The following is a 23060-nucleotide window of genomic DNA, read 5'->3' as shown; positions in this document are numbered from 1 at the left end:
ATTAAAGACATTATTTCTTAGAATCTGATGTCAAAATAATTATCAAACAACTTTAAAACATGCTAACTAAATTTTACACTAGCTAAAATGTATGAAGCCAAAACAAAATATTTCCTCTTTCACCAGCTTCTAATATAACACAGGTCTTTTTGTGAATTTAAGAGGTTATATGGGACATCTATCGTATAGACTTGCCAAAAGACACTTGAGTCCCTTACATTGTGCACTGCTTGTGACTTCTACTGTTTGTGTTTAGGCTTATATTATGCATTGCTCTTCTAAGAGTTCTAGATAATTGTTGCATCTTGTCTCAAAGAGAAGGAAATAAAAGACAGTCGCAAAAGGAGAAAAGTCAAAGTGAGATGAAGCAGAAAGGAATAGCAGAAAGAGAGCATGAAGACCAAGAAATAGAGAAAAAAAATGTATAAGGAAGGTATAAAATTTGGACTTAAAATTTGTGGATAAATATTGTGCTATGCAAACATATGAAATCCTGCTAGGGGGAAGACCTAAATCTAGTATTTTTGCATAGTTTAATTTTCTTGGAGCTCTTTGCTTCTACTTTTCTTGAACTCTTTTCTTCTTTCAAATAGTTTCTTGCTTCACTAGATCTCCATCTGTCATGTTTCGTTTTTTCCAGAAGGAATTGAAAATACATGTAGTCGCTTAGTTTGAATAATTAATGAATTTCGGGAAAAAAAGGTGAATATTTGTTACAGATCCAGAGAATTATATAGTATTAAATGTTAGGTAGTAACTCCAGGTGTTACCAAAGCATAATGTCATTCTAGCTGGCAGCATCAAGCAGAGTTCCTTTATACAAACACCTATAACATTGAGTGATACTGTTATCCCCCAAAACAAATTATCCAAGGAAAAAATGTGTTGGATGTTTTCTATCTTGAAATTTCCTGGTTGTAGTTTCACCAACCATATTCTAAGACTCACCAATCCAAAGAAACTCTTCTTCATGTCCTCCTTCCCCCAGGAACAATTTCCCCCAGTTCTGTGAATACTCATGTCTACCACCTCAACATTCTAAAACACAAGTTCCTATTTTCACAGGTGTTCCCTTTAGTCTGCTGAAGTGTTTTGGAATCTCTGGGTACATCCAAATTGATGAGATTTTGTTTTCACAGAAAACATAAATACTTTCAGATTTGTCAAAATAATACTGAGACATCTGTTTTAGTGTAATGGATTCCACCAGGCAGAAGAATTTTTCCTTTAGCCTGGAATGTAAGCAGTATATATTATTTAGGTTATTATTTTTAACTTTGATTTAAAAAAACATTTGGAGAAAATGTAATTTTCTTTTATTCTTCTGTACATAGTTAGACATTTGCATTTATATTCTTTTGGTTCCTCTTTACGTAGTTAGACATTTGCAGATCATTAAATGTCAAGCAAGAATTGAGATCATGATTCCAATTAAGTTAATTTACAGATGAACAAATAGGTCCTAATCTTCTAGAAATTAAGATACGATCTTCATAATTGTTGTCATTTTGTTATTAATGTGTATCCCATCTTATTGGTCAAAATCAAATAAAAATTAAAGTCAAAAACTATGTAGTCATTGCTAATACAATACAACCAGTTATCAACATAAGTAGATAAAGTATTATGGGACTAAAATGACCTTTTTTGCAACATATGAACAGACCCAACATGTGTTTCCAGCAGTTCTAATTTTCTATCAATGGCAAAGCATTGGGTATTTTTATGAATTAAGTGTAAAAATTGGCATTAAGTGTCCTACATAGATATTCATGTAATTCTAGTCAGCCCACCTTTGTTCATAAGACTTCCACAAACCTAGTGATTGGTGTACAGCACTGTTTAACTTGTGTGAAGCCCTGGGTGTAATCTCCCCCCAAAAAAAGACTTCATCAAAAATATATATAAAATCCAAAATGCACTGGATGAGAAATCTAATCGCTGATCTTCATTGTCAGATTGGCTTACATGTTTATTTCTTACCTCAGTGAATAAAAATAAAATATTCAGTTTTAATAAGAAAAATATAAAAGAATTATTTTATTTAATTAAGTATACAATCATATGAAGTATATAATAATATAAAGGGCCTATTAAGTGCTATTAGTTTTTTAATTTTTTTAATTCTAGAGTTTTATTGATTAACCAAATATTTTTGTACAATTTAAACAATTACATAGGTAGAAAAATAGAAATGTACCAGGGGAAATATTTGTTTATTTGGTTAATAGAAAACACATGTAAACCTTTTCATTGAATTTAGGGAATAAATATGTTTAAAATTTGACCTATATTAAGCAAAGCAGAAGTTAATAATTATAAATTGTTACCATAACAGTAATTTTTAATAGGAGAAGTATGGAATTTTAAATCCAGAAATCAGCCAAAAACATTACTTCCTTCAGGACAATGACGTAAGTGACAAATTTAGAATGTATGATTCACCAAAAGTCATCTTGTGTTACATGATTCATAATATGACATTTTGTTCTGAGGCATAAGAATATTTCCTATTGTAGCTGCATAAATAAAAAATGTAAATGAGAATGAAGCTAGTCATAAAATTAATAATTCTATAACAGTCATAATGAGATGATGGTGATAATTGACTTGGGGAATTTTTTTTTTTTTTTACTATGGGGAATTTGTATGATTGTTTCTGCACTTAAGTCTAGAAGTCATCCTAAGTCCATCCTTTAAGCAATAAAATTAAATATCAAAAGTTGTGAATTTTAGGGCTGCAGATATATATGTCATATATATATATGCAGATATAGCTCAGTTGATAGAGTGCTTGCCTCACATGCACAAGGCCCTGGGTTCAATCTGCCCCCATACAGCACACACAAAAAGCTGTGAATTCTAGTACTGTGCCTGTTAGAGCTTCATGTGTGGTGCAATTGAATTATTCAGCATGCGTTAAATAATTCCACACTTTTCATTTTCCTTATTGCTTCATCAGTGTTATTATAGTTTGCTGTGTAGCTTGCCAAAGTTGATTTGACAGTCTATAAATTAATTTATTCAAGTACCATACCACAAAAGCTAAAGCAATGTTTTGATCTTTAATGTTTTAAAAATTTATTTCAATCTGAGGAAAAATTAAAAGACTGGTCTTAGCTCCAATCTTTCTTTCTGAGAACAAATCATAATGATGGGCTATTATACAAGAATTCATATTGCTAGTCATAAAAATGATAGCATGAGGCTATATTAAAATTATACTTAGAAATTTCCTTGAAAGAAAGATTACAGTGTATCTAATTCTTAAATAACACAAAATGCAGATGACAATGCCCCCACAAAATAGTGTCAAATACTTAGGTACTTCAGCAGAAGAACCCTTCTTCATTCAGTTATTAAAACGTATTAAAGCACACCTGAAAATTAGCCAGCTGAGTTTCACCTGGAACAGAAGACAGAGGAATTCAGAGCTAATATTCTCAATGAAAGTAGACACAAGTTAAAAGCATGCATTTAGGAGCTGAATCTCAGAGACTCATCCAAAACATTACTGGAGGATATGGAGGGTTGTATTTTATTCAAGATGATAGGGACTATATTTTTTCCTATTGTCTTTTACTTCTTTTACTTCCAACTGTCTTTTACTTCCATCTGTGTTTTTTTTATTGGTTGTTCAAAACATTACAAAGCTCATGACATATCATCTTTCATACACTTGATTCAAGTGAGTTATGAACTCCCATTTTTACCCCAAATACAAATTGCAGAATCACATCAGTTACACATTCACATGTTTACATAATGCCATATTTGTGACTGTTGTATTCTGCTGCCTTTCCCATCCCCTACTATCCCCCCTCCCCTCCCATCTGTGTTTTGTAAAAATGAATAGGGTAAGTTCTGTGAAATGACACAATATCTGAGCAGTGTCAGTAAACCAGAGGCACATTGTTCACAGAAAAAGATCACAAATGATCTTTGGCAGAATTCAATAACTTTTAGATATCTATAATAAATAAGTCTCCATTGATTAAACTCCATCATAAATTGTTTGTACTTCAAGGTAGTTGGTCATTTTTAGTAGTTATTTTGTTAATGGCACAAAAAAGGCTTATTAGCAGGATTGTGGCTGTGCCTGTATTCACCTGGGACAATTTGACCCCTCTGTACTTTTTGATAATTAAAGTCAAGGCCACATTATTATATTTTATAATGAACCACTGCAAAAACTGACCAAAAAAGGAAAAAAAAAATCACTATGAAACATCTCAGATATGGAGTGGAGTTACCATAGATAATAGATGTTTTTGAGTAATTCCTGACAGTCCTTAAATTCACTCTCTAGCTTCTGCATTAATTTGGTGTTTTATTGTTTTAAAAAATCTTGTTTCTTCTATATATTCTGCTTCTTTATAATTATGCCATTTGGATTATATGTCACAAGGACTTTACTATTATCCAACATACTCAGCAATACTATTAGCTAAAGTAAAACTAGTGACCAGGAATCATAATTATTAAAAGCAAGAAAAGCAGCTGAAAAATGTCCTACAGGGTACATTTTGCAAAAAAAAAAAAAAAATCAGCTTACACAGAGTATAGTATTACTATATTTTTGAAGGTAGTGGACTAAACTCTGGCTAACGGATTATCTATTTCAAATATTAAAATACAAAATTAATCCAGAAGAGTCTGAATTATAATGCAATACTGGGAAAAAGGATTTTCCAAAGTCTACTTGAATTATGGCTCTGAATGAAGGCCATAACCTTAATTAAATTTTTTTTACACATATGATGTCCTAAAAAATACCACATTTTAATATTTTAAAGGGCAATTATTAGATGTGATCCTTTCTTATGAACTGTCTTTCATCCTGATATTAATCTATCAATATTCACTTTAAAAATTAACATTGGTTTGTCGGTACCTAGGGACTATTATTTGGTTGAAATCTTTTATGACAGTGTTTTGAGAAGCTGAGGCAGGAAGATGACAAGATTGAAGCCAACCTCAACAACTTAGGGAGGCCCCTAAACAACTTAGCAAGATTGTCTCAGAAAAAAAGAAAATGAAAAGGGATGTAGTTCAGTGGTGAAGAATCCCTGGATTAAATCCCCAGTCTAAAAAGAAATGAAAAGAAGGCAAAAAGAAATATTTTGTGATCATTACAAAGTCACTATTAATAACCTCAGCTGTATGCTGTGGATGGAACAACAGAGACTGCTATATGAAATTTTTCTTGTCCTTTTTTAAAAATGGAACAACACTTGGTAAAATATGAACGAAATTAAAGCCCCATTTTAAGAGTTCAGTTCAATTTTCTATCTTTTGTTTTAGACAAATTTGTAAAGAATTTCAAGATCTCCTGAGCCAAGATCGATCACCACTGGGATCCTCTCGACCTACTCCAATTTTAGACCTTGACATCCAGAGACACTTAACACATTTCAGGTAAGATGGGTTTTCCCATTTGCTCAATTGCCTTTGAAGTTGTTAAATCATCTTTACTAACCCAGATCTTTGCATTCCTTTAACACTTCTATTTAGAGATATCACTTACACATTAAAATGGTGACTCTACTCTAGTCTCTTCTTGCTGCTGTGACAAAATATCTTGGCCTGGATAATTTACAAGTGAGACATTTACTGCTCACAGTTCTGGGAGGCTAGGAAGTCCAAGGTCGGGTGCCCCCAGATTCAGTATCTGGTGAGAGCTCACCCTCTGTTCAGAGGTGGCACCTTCAACATCATGTGATGAAAGGGACATATTAGGTCCCTTGGGGCTTTTTTTAAAAAGGTACTAATCCCATCCCTCATGACCTAAGCACATCCTAAAGACCCCACCTCTCATGACTATTGCACTGGGGATCAAGTTTCAACATACAAATCTGGGGAAAGGGCACAAACATTCAGACCATAGCAGGAACTGAATTTTTAAAAATTCCAGTATGTTAAGATAAAATTGAAAAACAACTAGTGCATGAAGCATTTTAAATCAGAAAATTTAGTATATTTATGTTCTTATCAAGAAATCATGATTTTTATGAGTGAACAGTATTCTTTTAAGTAATACTGAGTAGTTTGGGATCAGGATTCTGAAATCTTTTAAATAGTTCCTTATCTTGGTGAAGCAAATTCTTGAATGAACAGAAGATCTGACCGAAGTAAATGGGATATCCTTGCCTGATTTCACAGGAGTATGTTAATAAATTCTACCTTCATTAGACCACACAGAAACCTGAAATGTATTATTTTTTATATATTTTCTAGTTGTAGATGGACACAATTTATTCCTTCCTTCCTTCCCTCCCTCCCTCCTTTCTCTCTCTCTCTCTCTCTCCCTCTCTCTCTCTCTCTCTCTCTTTCTTTCTTTCTTTCTTTCCATGTGGTGCTGAGGCTCGAACCCAGTGCCTCCTGCGTGCGTGGCAAGCGCTCTACCACTGAGCCCCAGCCCCTGAAATGCATTATTAAAAGCACATTTTAAGTCTCATTTTCCAAAACATTTTAGAAATCCATAGAATAATTTTTTTTTCTGGTAAATTTATACCCTAACTTCAGTATCAGAAAGAAGAGAGCAGTTATTCGCATGTCTTCCAGAATTTTTTTTTTTTTTTTTTAGTACTGGGGATTGAACTCAGCTGCATAACACTGAGGCCTTTGAGTCCTTTTAAAATATTTGTTGTTGTTATTTTGAGACAATGTCTTAGTAAGTTGCCTAGGGTGGCTTTGAACTTATAATCCTTCTGCCTCAGCCTCCCAAGTTGCTGGGATTCCAGTGTGTAGCACTTTGCTGGGCACCCTACAATTTTTAAACTAGCATACTAATGCCTACATGTCTTTAGTATCAAATATTTTGTTATTTAGTTATCATTTTATAGGAAAAAAACAATGCTAAGAAAAGACTGGCATACATTAAAATTTAAAAATGCTTTCACTGTCTGACAAAATTTTATAGCTATTGAGCAAGGCATTCCATTATATGAAGTAATGGATGTTTAAATAAGTTGGAATTTAGTTTGCAAAATCAGAGATGTTTAAATAGAATATTTATTTTCCAATGTGTCACACGTCTCCTCAAGAGATGTAATAAACACATCCCTGCAGCCTCAACTTGGGATACATCTTCAAAAAATGCACCAAAGGTAGGATATATTTCATAGAACTTTTTCTGTGGCTCACTTGAGATAGTAAAGGCAAATGTAAAAATGTAATAATATTGGAAACAAAAGGTTTTGAAGTCAAGAGAACCATTTTCAAATCCAGGCCTTTTGGCCTGTGCACTATAATGTTTGGAGTGTCTTAGCAGTCTCTGAAGCCTTTATTTCCCTAGCTTGAAAATTGTGTAATAACCCCTTCATCACATACTGGTAGTGATCTAAAATGAGATAAAGAATGTAAGGTAAGCATTTAATAAATGATGTATCATTTTCCTTCCCCACTGATTCAAGTTCAAAAGGTATCAACTCCACTGGCATAGCTACAAAAATATTTACCATATTTTTGTGTCCACACTAAAAGTACTTGTAATTTTGACTGAAGTGGCTTTAAAATTTAAAGTCTTTTAAGTTACCCAGTTTACTTTGAAGAGGAATTTACTGTTGAAATGCAGAGGATTGGGACTCATAGATGCTGAAGATTTCATTGTGAAGTGAGCTGTCCTTTTCTGGCTCAAAACAAAATAGAGCTTCAACATGTAAATTGGACTTTAGCTACTGTGTGAAACAGGCAAACAATTCGCTTGCTCAGCACAGGTACAACCTGCTAATTTGTTGATACAAGTTAATTGCCAACTTAATGCCACAGAACTCTTTAAAGAAAATTTTCACTTCTAAATATGAAGCCCACATTTCCTACAAGGGCATTATAAGCTCTTTACTTTCTCAAACAAAATATGGTAACAAGTTGGTATTCTGCAGAAAAGAACTAAATATATAGTCAAAATGGGAGGGAAACCATATTTGATATATAAAATTCTCAATATTATATATGGCTAGAGATTCCCAATCACACTTTGAAATATAAAACTGTATTTTAAATGTTCTAATACTACATTGTATATTCACTTACAACAAATTATATAGTAATTAATACAAAGAATAATTAATTGTAATTTTCCAGTAGTAGTTATAAAATTTTGATATTTACATGGTGAACACTTTGAATATCAGAAAGTTACAATTTCCCATTTATTATGCTTTTTAAATGTTTACCAGAATTTTTAGATTCTTTTTCTTTACACTCTAGATTATTTATTTAGATGAAATCTGAAATCATGATGGAAAGTAGGAGGATTTTAGAAATCACTTATCCAATTTTTACCTCATAGCAAATTTCCTAAACTACATCTTCTCCTAAATTATAATTTAAAAATACACTTAACATAAAATTTGCCATCTTAATCATTTCTAAGTGTACAATTCAGCATATTTGCATTGTTGTACAATCTCCAGTAGATCTTCACTTGCAAAACTGAAACTTTATACTCATTGAACAATCACTTTCCATTTCCCTCTCTCCTCAACCCCTGGGAACTACCATTCTTTCCATTTCTATGGATTTGATTACTCAAAGTATCTCATACAAGTAGAATCATATGATATTTGTCTTTTTGTCACTAGTTTCTTTAATGAAGCATAATTTTTTTAAGTTTCCTCCATGTTGTAGCATGTGTCCAAATTTCATTCCTTGTAAGGCTACCTAATATTCTGTTACACACACACACACACACACACACACACACACACACATAACATCTACTTTATTCTTTCATTCATTGATAGAAACCACAGGTAATTCTCTTTTTCCTTTTTTGAGGAACTGCCATGTTGTTTTTTCGAAACAGCTGCATCATTTTACATTCCCAACAGTGTGCAAGGGTTCCCATTTCTCCACGTCTTCACCAACACTTGCATGTACTTTTTAAAAAGAGTAGCTATCTTAATAGATGGTATTTCATTATGGTTTCAATTTGCATTTCCCTAATATTAGTAATTATGAATACCTTTCATAAACCTACTAGTAATTTTTACATCATCCTTGGGGAAATAACTATTCAAATTCTCTCCCTATTTTTAAATAGGGTATTTGGTTTTATGTTGTTGAAATGTAGGCATTCTCTACATATTCTGGATATTTTTCATTTATCAGACAAATAATCTGAAAACATTTTTCCCTTGCATAGATTGCCTTTTCAATATACTAATTGTGTCTTTGGATGCAGTTTCAAATTTTGTTACAATCTAATTTGTATATTTTTTCTTTTATTGCCTGTGTTTTTGGTGTCACAGCCAGGAAATATATATAGTTGTTGATGGACCTTTATTGTATTTATTTGTATTTAGTGCTGAGAATCATCAAACCCAGTGCCTCACACTTGCTAGGCAAGCAGTCTGCCACTGAGCCACAACCCCAGCCCTTAGCCAGGAAATTCTTAACCAATGCAATGTCTTAAAGATTTCCCCTATGTTTTCTTCTAAGAGTTTTATAGTTTTTAAGTCTTACAGTTAGGTTTTTGCTCTATTTTGAATAAATTTTTATATGTGATAAAGTAAGAATCCAAGTTTATTCTTTTACATGTCTTAAATAATATCCTTTTAAACAAAAGATTTATAGTCGACATTTCCAATTAAAATCTGAAATGAAAACTGACCCAGTTTTAATTGAATTTAAGTAATACAATTTTTTTTTCTATGCATTCATTTAAAGGGACAACAATAAATAACAAGAGGTTAGTAAGTGAGTTTATTGCCTGGTCTTGAAACAGACTCTGTACTTCAAAAGTGTAGCTTTTAAAAATTGGTCCTCACAGCAAAATACTTCTTGGAACTCTTCAAAATTCTGAAGGACCAGAGTATATATTTAAAGATCTGATACAATAGGACTAAGATTGAACTTGAACATCTAATGTTATTTTCAACTCTGAATTGTTTCTTATAGTTAAGCAGACTTACGAACTAAGGTCTTAAGGTATTCCTAAACTATTTGCATTTTTTTCTTTTTAAGAAATGTAGTTATAATTCATTTTTAAGGAGACAATGAAGATTTTGTAAAGCTCTATCTTATACATTAAAGTATTAAAAAGATTCTATATCTATGATTCTGCTAATAATCTGGTTAAAAGTGTTTTTACACTGAGTGTGACTCTTTTAGAGTCTTCTGTTGACAGTGGTAGATGTAATTTGATAGAACCATAAGTTCACAAAAAAAGATTAATTAGAAAGGAAGCATAGCTCATGTGACTTTGAAAGCAGGCTATTGGCAGAGTCTGATTTTCTATTGTTTTTGCTGAATGTTGGCTGGAAAAGAAGTGAAGAGGAAATGTGAATAGATAGGCATGGGGTATTCTCTAATTAGTAATACCAACTTGTGTTGCTGTTTTGTTTCATCAAACTCTCCTTCCCACTGTAGAGCACTTGAAATTATACCTCATAGAATTGTCAATTTGGTACCTTGAGAAATGTGGCTTACATTTGGAAGGTTGAATATGTCCAGATAAAGATAGGGAATGATCTGGCCTTGTGAAGCACAGATAACTATTTCCAGTCTTTGTGGCAGATGACATAGCAGTGTACTCTGGAAACCCCTGAGCATGGCAGTGACTGTTCTTATGATTCATAGCCTAGAAATCTGCTTATTTCCATCAAACTGACAGGAGGCAGGTTTGTTAATTATTTGGAATTTTCTGAGCATGATCAACAGTATGATTTGTTATAGAGAACACAGCAGATATCACAACACCTACCAGAAGGGGGGACAAGGCTTGAAAGAAACCTGCAGAATACCCTATAGACTCACAGTTCCCAGGCCTTGCACTGGCAAATAGACCAAGGTGGCTCCAGGCTTCGCTGACAGAACAGAATCTTCCTGGATAGAAATCCACAGTCCTCACTTCTGCAATGTTAGAAATTCTCTTTAAGATTGAAAAAAAAAAATCCTAAGAACTTTTCCCTTCTTTATCTCTTATGTTCTCACAATCTCCTTGAATCTGAAATCAAGCAAAAGCATATTTGACAATGTAAATAAGGAGAAGTCAGACTACCTTTAATTCTTCATTCAGAGAGAAGAGAGTATCAGAAAACTAAGGAAGATTTCTTAGCACTCACCTTTGGAGACTCAAACTGTAATTTATTTATTCATGTTTGTATTTTATTGTGCTAATGGAAGATAGTGAAAAGATGACAGAAGGATTATTCCATTCTTTAGGAATTTCCAAAGTGGAAAATAATAATATATAAAGACATAATACATAAGAGAAGAGGATTAAGCAGAGTGCCAGTAATCACCTGGGACAAATAGGAAACATTTTCATCATTCTATGCATAGTACATAGTACCTAGTATGTGTCCCACCAATATATGTTCATAAATGTTTATTATAATATCACAATCGGGTCTTGGTTATATTCTCAACTGGTTCATTCTCAGGATCATGGTATTTTCATTGGGCCACAGATTGGGAAGTGAAATTATTAATGTGCTTCTCATGTTTGAGACAAGAATGATACTGACATCTTACCTTCTTAGAAATAGGATCTCTCATTACTCCTGTAACTTTTCAGAAATAAGAAGTATGTAGGCAGGCCCATACAGCTAAGTGTTTGCTGGTGATTACATTTGCTTCCTTGATTCTTAGTGTTGAAAGGCCCCTTATGTTTCCTACTCCCCTTCCACATTTAGATCTTCCCTCCACATCCCTGTCAAGTTGTCACCTATTCCAGACTTGAAAATTTTCAATGATAGACGGGCCTTCTGCCCTCAACAACTCCAGTAGAAAGTACTCTTCCCATTGAAGTAATACTGACTGATAGACCACTCCTCAGGGGTCAGCTTAATCCTGTTTCCTTCCTAATTTCTAAAGGTAGCTGTAACATCCCAGAGTTTTCCCGCCTAGGTTCTTTAGCCTAGTTTCCTTTAGCATTCCACGTATGACAGGCATTGTAGTTGACTCAACGAGTATTTTTGGAAGCCATGTCCTTGGTAATATACTGAAGAGGGTGTTTGTCTCCGCTAACATGTGAGCATCACTAAGTCTTCTCCCAGGGACTTAAAGTGTGTACAGTTTACTGTTGCTGACATTTTTATTAATTATTTTACTTTCTTGGGACAGGCCAGGGTCTGGGAAGATAATCCAGCAGCAATTTTTTTTTTAATTTTTTATTGTTGGTTGTTCAAAACATTACATAGTTCTTGATAAATCATATTTCACACTTTGATTCAAGTGGGTTATGAACTCCCATTTTTACCCCGTATACAGATTGCAGAATCACATCAGTTACACATCCATTGATTTACATATCAGCAGCAGATTTTATTAATATAGTGAAAGCATTCTTTAGTGTCAGAAGAAGAATAAAGAAATTTTAAATAAATCTCTAATCTGAAAAGATAGAAACATAAAATAAAGTATACAACTTGGTTTATCATAAAGGAAATAAAATTAGTAAGCCTTCTTCAGGGTCTTTTGCTTGTTCCGGGGGACTCAAATATCATTTAACGTGAAAATATGAGAAATAGTGGGCCTGAATTGCAACAATAAGAAGTTCCTGTGTTTCCCAAACAAGCTCCTCTGTGGAATTGGAATTAAACTTTAAACATTTAACTTAAGTTCCAGAAGAAAAGCATGTCTATAAGTAGCCAGGTTTTATTCACAATTTAAACAACATAAAAAATAGTCTGTATTTGTGTTAATAATTTGAAAAAAACAGCATCCCTTTTAGTAAAACTTTCATAGCAAAAATTTAGATTAAAAATTGAACAACAGGTTTTTTTTTCCTTTTCAGACCATGATGATCTTTAAGTAATCTACATTAAATTACTCACATTCCCTTAATATTTAGCAGTAAATTAAATGATTAAATTAATTGCCTAGATTATTGTTCTTCATAAGTTGCATGGCACCAAAACAAATGCTGTGGGAATGTCTATGGAAAAGTACTGAAGAATACTTAATTGTTAAAGCACATAAAGGCCAACTTTGTTCAGGAACTTTACAGTAGGTAGAGGACACTGCGATGGGTTTTGAAGTCTGAGGGAGATATTTGGCTCAGCTTAAGAGATGACATGGGCAACTAGGAGTTTATAGCCAAGGAGCAGTGTGGGGGTCAGTGGATAGAAAATTACTAGGAGGAAACCTCAGGGGGAGGGCAAACTGGCTAAGACTATCTAACAGGATTGTTGATGAAGACAGGCCAGGGTGATTAGACATCAATGGGAGATGGTGGAAAATGAGAAACCAGATCAGATATCAAGGGTGGCCAGATATCAAGGGTGGAGGGCTCTTACTAAATTGATTTAGCAGAATTATTGCTAAAACTTACAAAGAAGTAACATAACTGGAACTAGAAGAAGATTCAGGAGTCTGCCTAATACAGGGTGAAGAATAGAATCTTTGTCAGGAGGTACATACATTAAAGCACCCATTATGGGTCATTTGATAAGGTTTTTATGGATTTTTCAGGTCAGTACATAGAAGACTAGTAATTCAAACAACAGAATTTAGAGGCAGCTGTTTCTAACAAAAAAAACCCCTGCAAACATTATCATATTTATAACATGTAAATAATTGACTGAGGTATGTATATAGGGAAGAATTTGATATGTTTAAATATTTTTTATCTTTATTGAGATGGCACAAAATAGAGGAAAGCATTCAGGATGGACGATCAGTGGTCTAATTAGTCTCCTCTTCATTACCAGCTAGCTCTGTGGATTTAGAACGAGCACTTCCCCTGTGTGGCCTCTGCATGTTCTTCCATGATTTGATGCAGTTCAACTGATGATCTCTAAGTCTCTTCTAAACTGATGACATTTGAAACCATTCTCTACCTGTTGTTCCATTTTAAACCATTCCTGTTACTGTTTCTGTGAAACCTCATTTCTTCTCTTTATATTTTATTAATATGTTCATTATTAAATGCCAACAGTTCAATAGCATTAATTTTAAAAAACAAGAGTCTTGTGTTTACCATTTCCACTCCCCTATTCTAAAAAGAAAATATGACATGTTTGTTAAGGAAAAGTACAAGGAGATGGTTGATTTAGCCCAAAAACTCCATTCCCATGTGTAAAATGTATATACTCATGTCAAGAAATATCATCACCTTCAAAATTTGACTTAGATGTGATTGGCTTTGACCTCTCATGTATACAATTATTCCATCCTTTGTCTATTTTGCTGACTTGGAATGAAGTAAAATGGAATCATAAGGACCCATTTCCTATGGGACCTCAGAGTAAGTGACTGAGATGAACAGGAAGAATGGAGAATGAACATACATCTCCCAGTCCAGGATCCAAGGGAGTCATAAACACAAAGTGAGCTTTGTAGAATATTAGTCCAGTGAGGTGTCTCTTGAAAGGATTTCATAGTCAATGCTTTCATTCACGAAAACCTGACTATTATACCCGTTTTGAAGTATTATACACTAGCCTACAAAACCCTTTTTCAATGGAAGGGATTGATGGAATGGAATTCCATGTTTCCAAAATTTGATCACAGAAACCCTTTTTATGTCCTGTGGAAATGCTGAAGTCCACACAGACATAATAGTTAGGCTTTATTTATTTATTTTTTTTTAAGTTCTAGGCGGACACTATATCTTAAATTTATGTGGTGCTGAGGATTGAACCCAGTGCCTGGTGCATACTAGGTGAGCACTCTACCACTGAGCCACACAGCCCCAGTCCTAGGCTTTATTTTTTTGATGTTAGGGTAACATGTCTAACTCCCTGGCTGCATTTAAACTGAATAGGAACAGTTTAAAAAATACTGATCCCCTTCCAAAACCATTAAATCAGGATTTCTAGGATGTGACCTGCACATTGAAACAAGCTCACTGGGTGATTTCTTAAATCTGTCTAGCATGAAGAACCACCAGCTGAAGAAGTCATGGAACAGGCTTTACTAATGAGTAGATTCCAGTGATTCCCCACCACCATCTACCAGGGAACTAGATAACTTAATTATGCACTTTAATTAAATTCCATTTGAAAAGAAGTTGGGGCCATAAGATGAGATAATGGACATAAGATAATACACCTAGAAAATAAGAATTGTCAGCTATTTTCCCTTTTCTTCTGTTTTCTGAGTGAGTTAGGTGACAAAGAATGAATACCATCAAGTTCTGAGCCCCAGTACTTTCTCCAGGTCTCTCTCCATTATTGATATTTATGGGTTGTGCTGCTTCAAAGAGATGAAGTACTTTATCCTTAATGTTCTGAAGAAAAGTAAAATTTGGCAGAGAAGCCCCCCAAACCTTTGCTGGTGTCCTCCAGGTCTGTTCCTCCTGGGCCCTCCCTCCTGACTGTTGTTTTGACTAGAAGAAGACATTTCTCTGGCAGCTACCTAGCTTAATAATGTGAGTACACATGAGCCTCAATCTACATCTGGAGCTAAGCCTTTAGTAGTTGAGTAATCCAGGAGACTGGGAAAAGGGAGGCTTGTCCTCTCTCTAAATCTTGCTGGTTGCATGCTTCCTAAAAGCAAAAAAAGAAAAAAAAAAAAAAAAAAAAAAAGCAGAACTGAGGACACTGTAAGTAGTATCTGTATGTAATTCTAGAAATTAGAAGATTTATGACTACCCATTTGGATGATGTAATACATTATAACAAAATGACAGGAATAATAGCCCACACTGTATTTCAGACTTTACATAGAAGAAATGAAGGAAAAAGAAGTGGATTTGTCAAACATTTTCTAGGTAGAAAATTGAAATTTGGGCTTGGGAGTTTAAATCAATGGTAGAGCACTTGCTTGGAATGCACTGAAAACAGTTGAAATTTTATAAAATAAAATTAGCTTTTATTCTATTTACCTAAATGATGATGGTAGGTTATTTTCTCTTGACTTTTTTGACTTTGGTTTGTATAAGATTAGTTTCAATTACTTCCAGGATTTTGTGGCCCTATAAAGCTAGAAAAATCCACCCACAATTGACAGAGCAGCCCAATCTTCATAGAAAATCACTAAAGAAACTTCATTTTCTTTTAAATACATAGTAAATCCATGTTTGATAGGTAGAAAGGTGCTGGATACCAGGCCCAACTCTTGCCAAGACAGGAAGAATTCATAGAAGTTTCTATAGAATCTTGTTTTAGGCTATGTTTTAGAAAAAAAAAATGTTTCAGTGGTTTCATTTAAGTTAGTTTAGACAAATCAATTTAAGGTACAGTATTTCTGAAGGACAATTAAAGCAATATGGAAACAGCTTGGAAACATTCTCTAGTATACAACAAAGATGATGAAATGTAAATTAGTTCTTGTCCCTGTGATAGATGTCCATTCAGAATCCTTGATTTTTTTTTTTTATTTTAACATTCAGCTTAAGCACTAAAGTTTGGGAGAGTTAAAATATAAACAATGTAAGGCCTTGACTACAAGGATCAGAAGATATTTTAAAAGTATGTAAAGTTTTTAACCTATGGAAGTTTCCAGAAAGGGCCTCATCATTAATGTCAAGTACTTTAGAGACACTAAGTTAGATTGTAACCACCACTTTACATTTTAGTAGCAAAACGATAATGTATTCTCTCAAATAGCAATCTCTTCTATCCTCTATTCTACCTTTCCTTCTGTTTCTGAGTCTCCATTTCTTTTCTGTTAATAATCACTGGCTAGCAATTACAGTTTCAATTGTTGCAATGTATTTCCCTTTGAAGAGTAAAAAGTTATATTAGAACTTATTCAGGTCAAACCCATTAGTCAAGAAGAGGATGCCATTTTATTTATGTATTTATTTGTTTGTTTGTTTGTGTTGTGCTGGGGATTGAACCCAGGGGCTTGTGTGTGCTATGTGAATGGTCTGCTACTGAACTCCATCCCTAGTCCTGAATGCCACTTTGGAAAAAGCAAAAATAGTGCAGGTCCACAGATACATAAACATACAAACACTCTGGAAAATATAGCTCCACCTGGTAGAGTCCTTCCAGAGGCTGAAATATTAACACTTTGGGGGGAAACTTAACACTTAAGGGGATGTAAAAACATGGAACTTCACTTCTGAATCTAGCACAGTCACCACCTTCCTGAACTGAGCCAATTTGAAGAGATGGTTAATGTTGCAGAAAGATAGTCTAGAGAATGTTAATTGGGAGGTCTAGCAAAATAGGAGTTTTGTAAATTGTGAATAAAATTAGCAGATGAGTGTTAAATGCAAGTTATATTTTCCCTCGTCAGGTGCCATAAACCTGAGTGGTTAGGATTTTCTCAGCAGGTGATTGTATTGCTCACAGCCAGTTCTCAGAGGCTTTCTGCTCCTCAGTGTGAAATTATTAGCAATAGGAAAATGAAACCAATGAGCTGGAATCTAGTTAAAGAGAGAAATAGAAAAAAAACATGATTGGGACTATAGTCCTTGGTATACAAATTTTTGAAGCCTGCCTAGCTGTGATCCAACCCACTAATTTTGACCCTTTATATTTTAGTTTAAAATTACTGGTTTTAAAGCCTTTCCCCCCTGTAAACTGCTCTTGAATCAGATCTCTCCCTTGGTATACTGCAACACTAATTTGCTTTTTACCCAAGTGGACATGTTTTCCTTAATCTCCCCTAAATTTCATATAATTGATTTTGCCCACCAATTAAGCTGTCTACCACATTAAGGTATTTTAGAACTTTGGTTCTATTATCCAATGCAGGAATTTTCTTCTCTATTTTAATGCCAACCATTAAGTTAAAAATCCATGATGCCTTCAATCTCATTGTTAATTAACTTGTCAAGCAGAGTGGGATTAATGAGAGCCTCACAGCACTCCACTAGAGATATCCTTCAAGACTGGCAACTGCCCTCATATCCATACTTTGGGTACCATTGTACAATCAGCTGTGAGTTTGCCTTATTATGCTCTTATCTAGCTTACTTTTCTAACCAATTTGTCATATGGTATTTTGGGAGATTTATCAGATGCATTGCTAAAATCTGACACTAAAATGGATTTAGTGTCTAAATCTAAATTTTATTGCTCTAATAACCATTTTATGAATGGAAGTACAGTTACTTTTATTGCACTTCCTACTGAATCCATGAAACATTTCAGTGATCACTTCTATTTTTTAAATGCTAATGCTTCATGTTTTTAATTACCCATTGCATAAACAAATTGTGAGAGATCCACCAGTGGAATATTTACCAGCAATACAAGAAATAATCTTTTGATAAATACAGCATGGATGAATCTCAAAATAATTTGCTAAATGAGAGAAATAAGTCCCAAAGCTCTACAAACTTTATGATTCAGTTTATATGACATTCAACAGGAGAGTAAAACTATAGGGACAAAAACTAGAGCATTGAGTGCCAGGAACTGAGGGTAGAAAATTTGAAATAAGCCAAGCACACAGTGACACATATCATATGATCTCACTTATATATGACCAATATCTCTTCATTTCCCCCACCTAGCCCTGTCAACCACTCTAATCTTCTGTGGTTCAACTTTTTAGATTAAACATGTAAGTGATGAACTTCCATGTTGTTTTCTTAATGGCTGTACCAATGTATGTTCTCGCCAACAGTGTACTGTGGTACCATTTCTCTACAGCCTCACTAGCACTTTTTATCTCTTGTCTTTTTTAAAATAGCCACCCTAATGTGTGTGAGGTGATATCTCATTATGACTTGAGTTTGCATATCCCTGATGATTAGTGGTATTGAAAATATTTTCATGTACCTATTTGTCATTTTAATGTCATCTTTGAGAAAACATCTATTCGTATCCTTTGCCCATTTTCTAATCAGATTATTTGCTTTTTGCTATTGAAGTGTGTATGATTTCCTTATATATTTTTGATACTAATCCCACATTAAAAATATGCGGTTTGCTCATATGTTTTCTCTTTTTGTGAGTTGCCTTCTCATCCTGTTCTTTCCTTTGCTATGTCTAGCTTTTTAGTTTGATGTAGTTCCACTTGCTTATTTTTGCGTTTGTTCCCTGTGTCATACGCAAAAAAATCATCACGGATAACCTTAGTTTGTTCTCTGTCTAGTACTAAAAATCAACCCTTCCATATCTACTTTGCTTTTGTTTTTTTGTATATTCTATATTAATCTCTTCTCTTATTTAGCATGTCACTGTGAATGAGATGTACATATTTTTCCTGAAATGATTGGAACTAACAATAGTGAAGTTATCAGTAATCCTTTTGAATTATCTTGTGATAGCAGACTTTTTTGTTAGATATTCTGAAACAATAGTAGATCACTTAATTAATTGGATCCATAAATTTCACTGAAAACTGCTAGAAAAGAGACTGTGTCTTATAGTTAGTATCATGCCATACATGCTTTTTGATGTACAAGTAATGTTAAATTAAGGTAGTAAAGGATACTTACATAACACTTTTCATGTTTAAAAATACTTTCCTGTGTTGAGTATCGCACAATTTTAAACTTCTCTGTGAAATTAAGTGTTTTTTCAATTTCCTTCACCTTCTGTCCATGTCTTGGTTTTGAAGTAAGAACTGTAAGTAGTAACACAGTTAAATTGAAGCTTAGAGTTAGAAAGGACCTTGTATTTGCTCTAGTCATGCCACTGTCATCTTACAAGGTTAAATAATGTTCCTGAAATGATGAAGTACCTCAGGTCAGCATAAGTGTGTGAGGATTTTGTAAAACCAGTTCTCAATCCAGATAAAAGACCACAGTGCAATCTGATAATGATCAATTACAGATTTTGGAATCAAGAAAGTATGTCAGCTGAGAATTGATATCCTTCATTACAACAACAACTCTTTTCACAGAATGACAATTAAAGCAGTTTGTACTTGAGGCTCTAAAATCCTGCTCTTATACAAGAAAGTAAGGAGAATCACCATATTCTGGTCTTATAAGTCAGCCCACAGAACAAAACTGTCAGAGAACTTAAGCTTAAATTGCTAATAGAAATGTCATTTATCAAAGAAAAAGAATAAATGTAAATTCAGCCTGAGAGGAAACTAAATGCAAAGTCAATTCCTAAGACACATTATTTAGTTTCATCCTCTGGGCCTCATTTCTTCATCTGTAAAATGTAATAATAATACCTACTTCATTTTGTTGTTTTGTTTTATTTTTTAGTACTGAAAGTTGAACTCAGGGTCTTGTGCATACTAAACAAGTACTCTACCACTGAGCCACATCTCCAGCCCAATAATACCTATTACTTGGTGTTGTAGTTAGTTTTATATGAGGTGATACAGATAAATAATTTAAGCCTGGAGTATTTTTGTTCATAATTCAAATAGTGGCTACAAACTTTAATAATTATCCGAGTGAAACTAAATACTGTAGACTCAAATGCTGATAAAGAGGTCAGTCACAACCAAGAGAATATGCCATTATGATGGAAAATAAAATTCATGTAATGCTCCAAGGAACCCTAAATATGAATAAAACTTGAGAAAAGAACAGTTTGTGTCCATGGCCAAGAAGCTACACATTAAGGGAAGGTGTTACTCAGCACATTCAGTAGGTGCCACCATAACCACTTCTTCTGCTACTCCAAAGAATTCATTTGTTTTCCAGGATCCCTGAGAGATCCCAAATCATATCAATTCCCCTCTAGTTGTCTCATTATAGAAATGGGGCTGAAATCAGTTTTCCCTTTCAACAATGTAAGACAATGCAGCAAAGATATGCATATATTCAAACCATGGTGTCTCATACTACAACATTGGTGCAAATAATTGCCTGAACCATGAATATTCTTGTTTTCTGCATGGTGGAAGACTGAATTGTTTTGTGCTTTTTAATGTATGTTAATTATGATTGAGGCATAAGACAAACTTTGTAAAATATCCAAAGAAAAGATGATGGGACCATGAAGGACACGCAGAAAATTTTACCCTTAACCATGTAAATGTCACAATGAAGAATATCTGTATTTAATTAAGCATTTAGTGTAGGTATAGCATCACCTGAGCTCTCTGTGTGAATTAATATACACAACAATCTCATATGGTAGATCCTACTATTGCTTCCTGTGAGGTATTTTAGTAGGCTGCCTTAGATTCCAAAACTCTCGTTTACATTGCTTTAAATATCATTTAAAAATCTCAGTATTGTGCTTGCCAAGCATGTGTAAGGATCTGGGTTTGATCCCCAGCACCACAGAATAAATAAATAAATAAATAAATAAGTAGATAAATAAATAAATAAATAAAATCTCATTATATGCTGTTAAAAATTATGTATCTTAAGAGAAGTAACAAATATTTTAGCATATTATGAAGAATCGATAGCATTTAATTTTAAAACTGCTAGTGTCATAGTCATTTGTCAAAATAACAACCTAAGATGTATAAACAGTTAATAGTTTCATTTATTAAGTATATTTTATCTGTATATATACACACAATGTTACATATAGTACAATATAAGATGAGACAAGTATGATTTTGTGTATTATTAAAATTTATGGGAAGCAAACCAAGAGTGTTACTTCAGAACAACTGACACAAATGGAAAAAAAAATGTGTATAGTTTCTAGTCACAGAAAAGAGAATCTACAGCAAGTATTTATTCAACAAGAAACATCGTTATAGCTGGAATGGCTATCTATGCTGAGGTTACCACAACTCTCTCCACACTTGCATACTAGTTATGATTATTAGTTAATTAGTTTGCTTACAAGACCCAAACAGAGAGGAGCTTACATGAGATGGAATTTTAATTATTCTCTCATTTAGGAGTCTGGAGGTGGATAGGTTCCTTCCGCTTTGTTCTGTCTCTGTTACCAACATGATTTCTTCATCTGTATAATGCATAGAATCTTTGTGAAGAAATAGAAGGCACTTGATTGTCTTTTTAATCAAGTGAGAACTGCATATCACTTCCTTTATATTCTATTATGGATAGATTAGTTCCATGTCCAAATGCCAAAAGAGAAGCTCAGCAATGTCATCTGTAGCTAGGTGGCCACATTCCCAGAAAAATAATATTCATTAATATAGAGGAAAAAAAAGAATGGAGTAATAAGAATGGATTGTTATCAGGGACACTCAACCAATTATGATTTCTTGATGGGTGATTTATGCCATACAACTATATGTTTGTGAAAGCAAGGTAATTTCCACAGGTAGGAAGTTACACTTTTTATCTACTTCCTAATGAAATAGAAAATCAAATCATATGTTTAATATTCAGACTTGCTAATAATTAGTGTATAACAAGTTTGTAAATGATAAGTCTTTTCAAATAGGTCCTAAACTTGGTCAACGGCAGTACTTGAATTGTCTTATATCCTCCACAATGTTCAACAACACTTGGGAGAATAATAAATGAATGTTCAGTTGAATGTTCTGGATGAAGTGGGGGTGGGTGTTCTGGTCCAAATCATACCACAAGTTATCCACCTACCTTTTCTTACCACTTCTCATTTCCAGTTTGATCACTCATGGCTTTGGGACTCCAGCAATATGTGCAGCTCTAAGCACTTTCCAGACAGTCCTCAGTGAAATGCTGAACTACTTGGAAAAACACACTTCTCACAAAAACGGTGGAGCAGCGGATTCTGGCCAAGGACATGCCAACTCCGAGAAAGCCCCCCTGCGGAAAACTTCAGAGGCTGCTGTGAAAGAGGGCAAAACAGAAAAGACAGACTAGCTACATCAAACAGAATCTATTTCCAGAGAGTCTTGCTGCTGATATTTTTTCTAATATATATATCATTGAGGGTGACTAATCTTCAGTGGACAAAATCTCTACCCTCCCCCAACCCTCCATATAAAACAAAAGTGGAAATGAAAAATGAAACAAAACAAAAAAAAAGGACAAATCCAAAAAATGAAAAAAAAAAAAAGGAAAACAGCAGTGTAACCGTGTGATGAAATTGTCACTTTTTAATTTTATGTTATGATAAACTCCTTTTGTGCACGTAGTTTATTGTTCTGAATTATATACATCACAGTTTTGAAGCACTTCTGGACTTTGGAGAGGCAGCACATGCTTTTTCACATTTAACCAATGCACTTTCTTATCCAGCTTTGTAGTTAGGGATCAGAAAGCATGACCAAACTGGAATCCACCACCAGTGCTTACAGCTCCAGTCTTTCCTCAACTCCCTGTTAACAGAACAATGCCTCTTTCCACTAAATAGACCAATCTGGAAATTAATTCATTA

The 23060-nt window shown here is 33.9% G+C and overlaps 1 protein-coding gene across 1 annotated transcript in view; it reads left to right on the top strand.

Annotated features, from left to right (window-relative positions):
- Tfap2d (transcription factor AP-2 delta) overlaps positions 1-22762 on the top strand; it is a 55805-nt gene extending 33043 nt beyond the window's left edge. The window contains exons 7-8 of the mRNA XM_027938283.3: positions 5305-5418; positions 22324-22762. Coding sequence (XP_027794084.1) covers positions 5305-5418; positions 22324-22543 — 334 coding nt within the window. The 3' untranslated portion in view covers positions 22544-22762. The remainder of the gene's footprint in view (positions 1-5304; positions 5419-22323) is intronic.
- Positions 22763-23060: the final 298 nt, after the last annotated feature.

This window comes from Marmota flaviventris, chromosome 6 (assembly GCF_047511675.1).
Source record: "Marmota flaviventris isolate mMarFla1 chromosome 6, mMarFla1.hap1, whole genome shotgun sequence".
In the NCBI taxonomy this organism is placed as follows: Eukaryota; Metazoa; Chordata; class Mammalia; order Rodentia; family Sciuridae; genus Marmota; species Marmota flaviventris.
The sequence above is the reverse complement of the archived record's forward strand: the minus strand, read 5'-3'. Positions and strand labels throughout refer to the sequence as shown.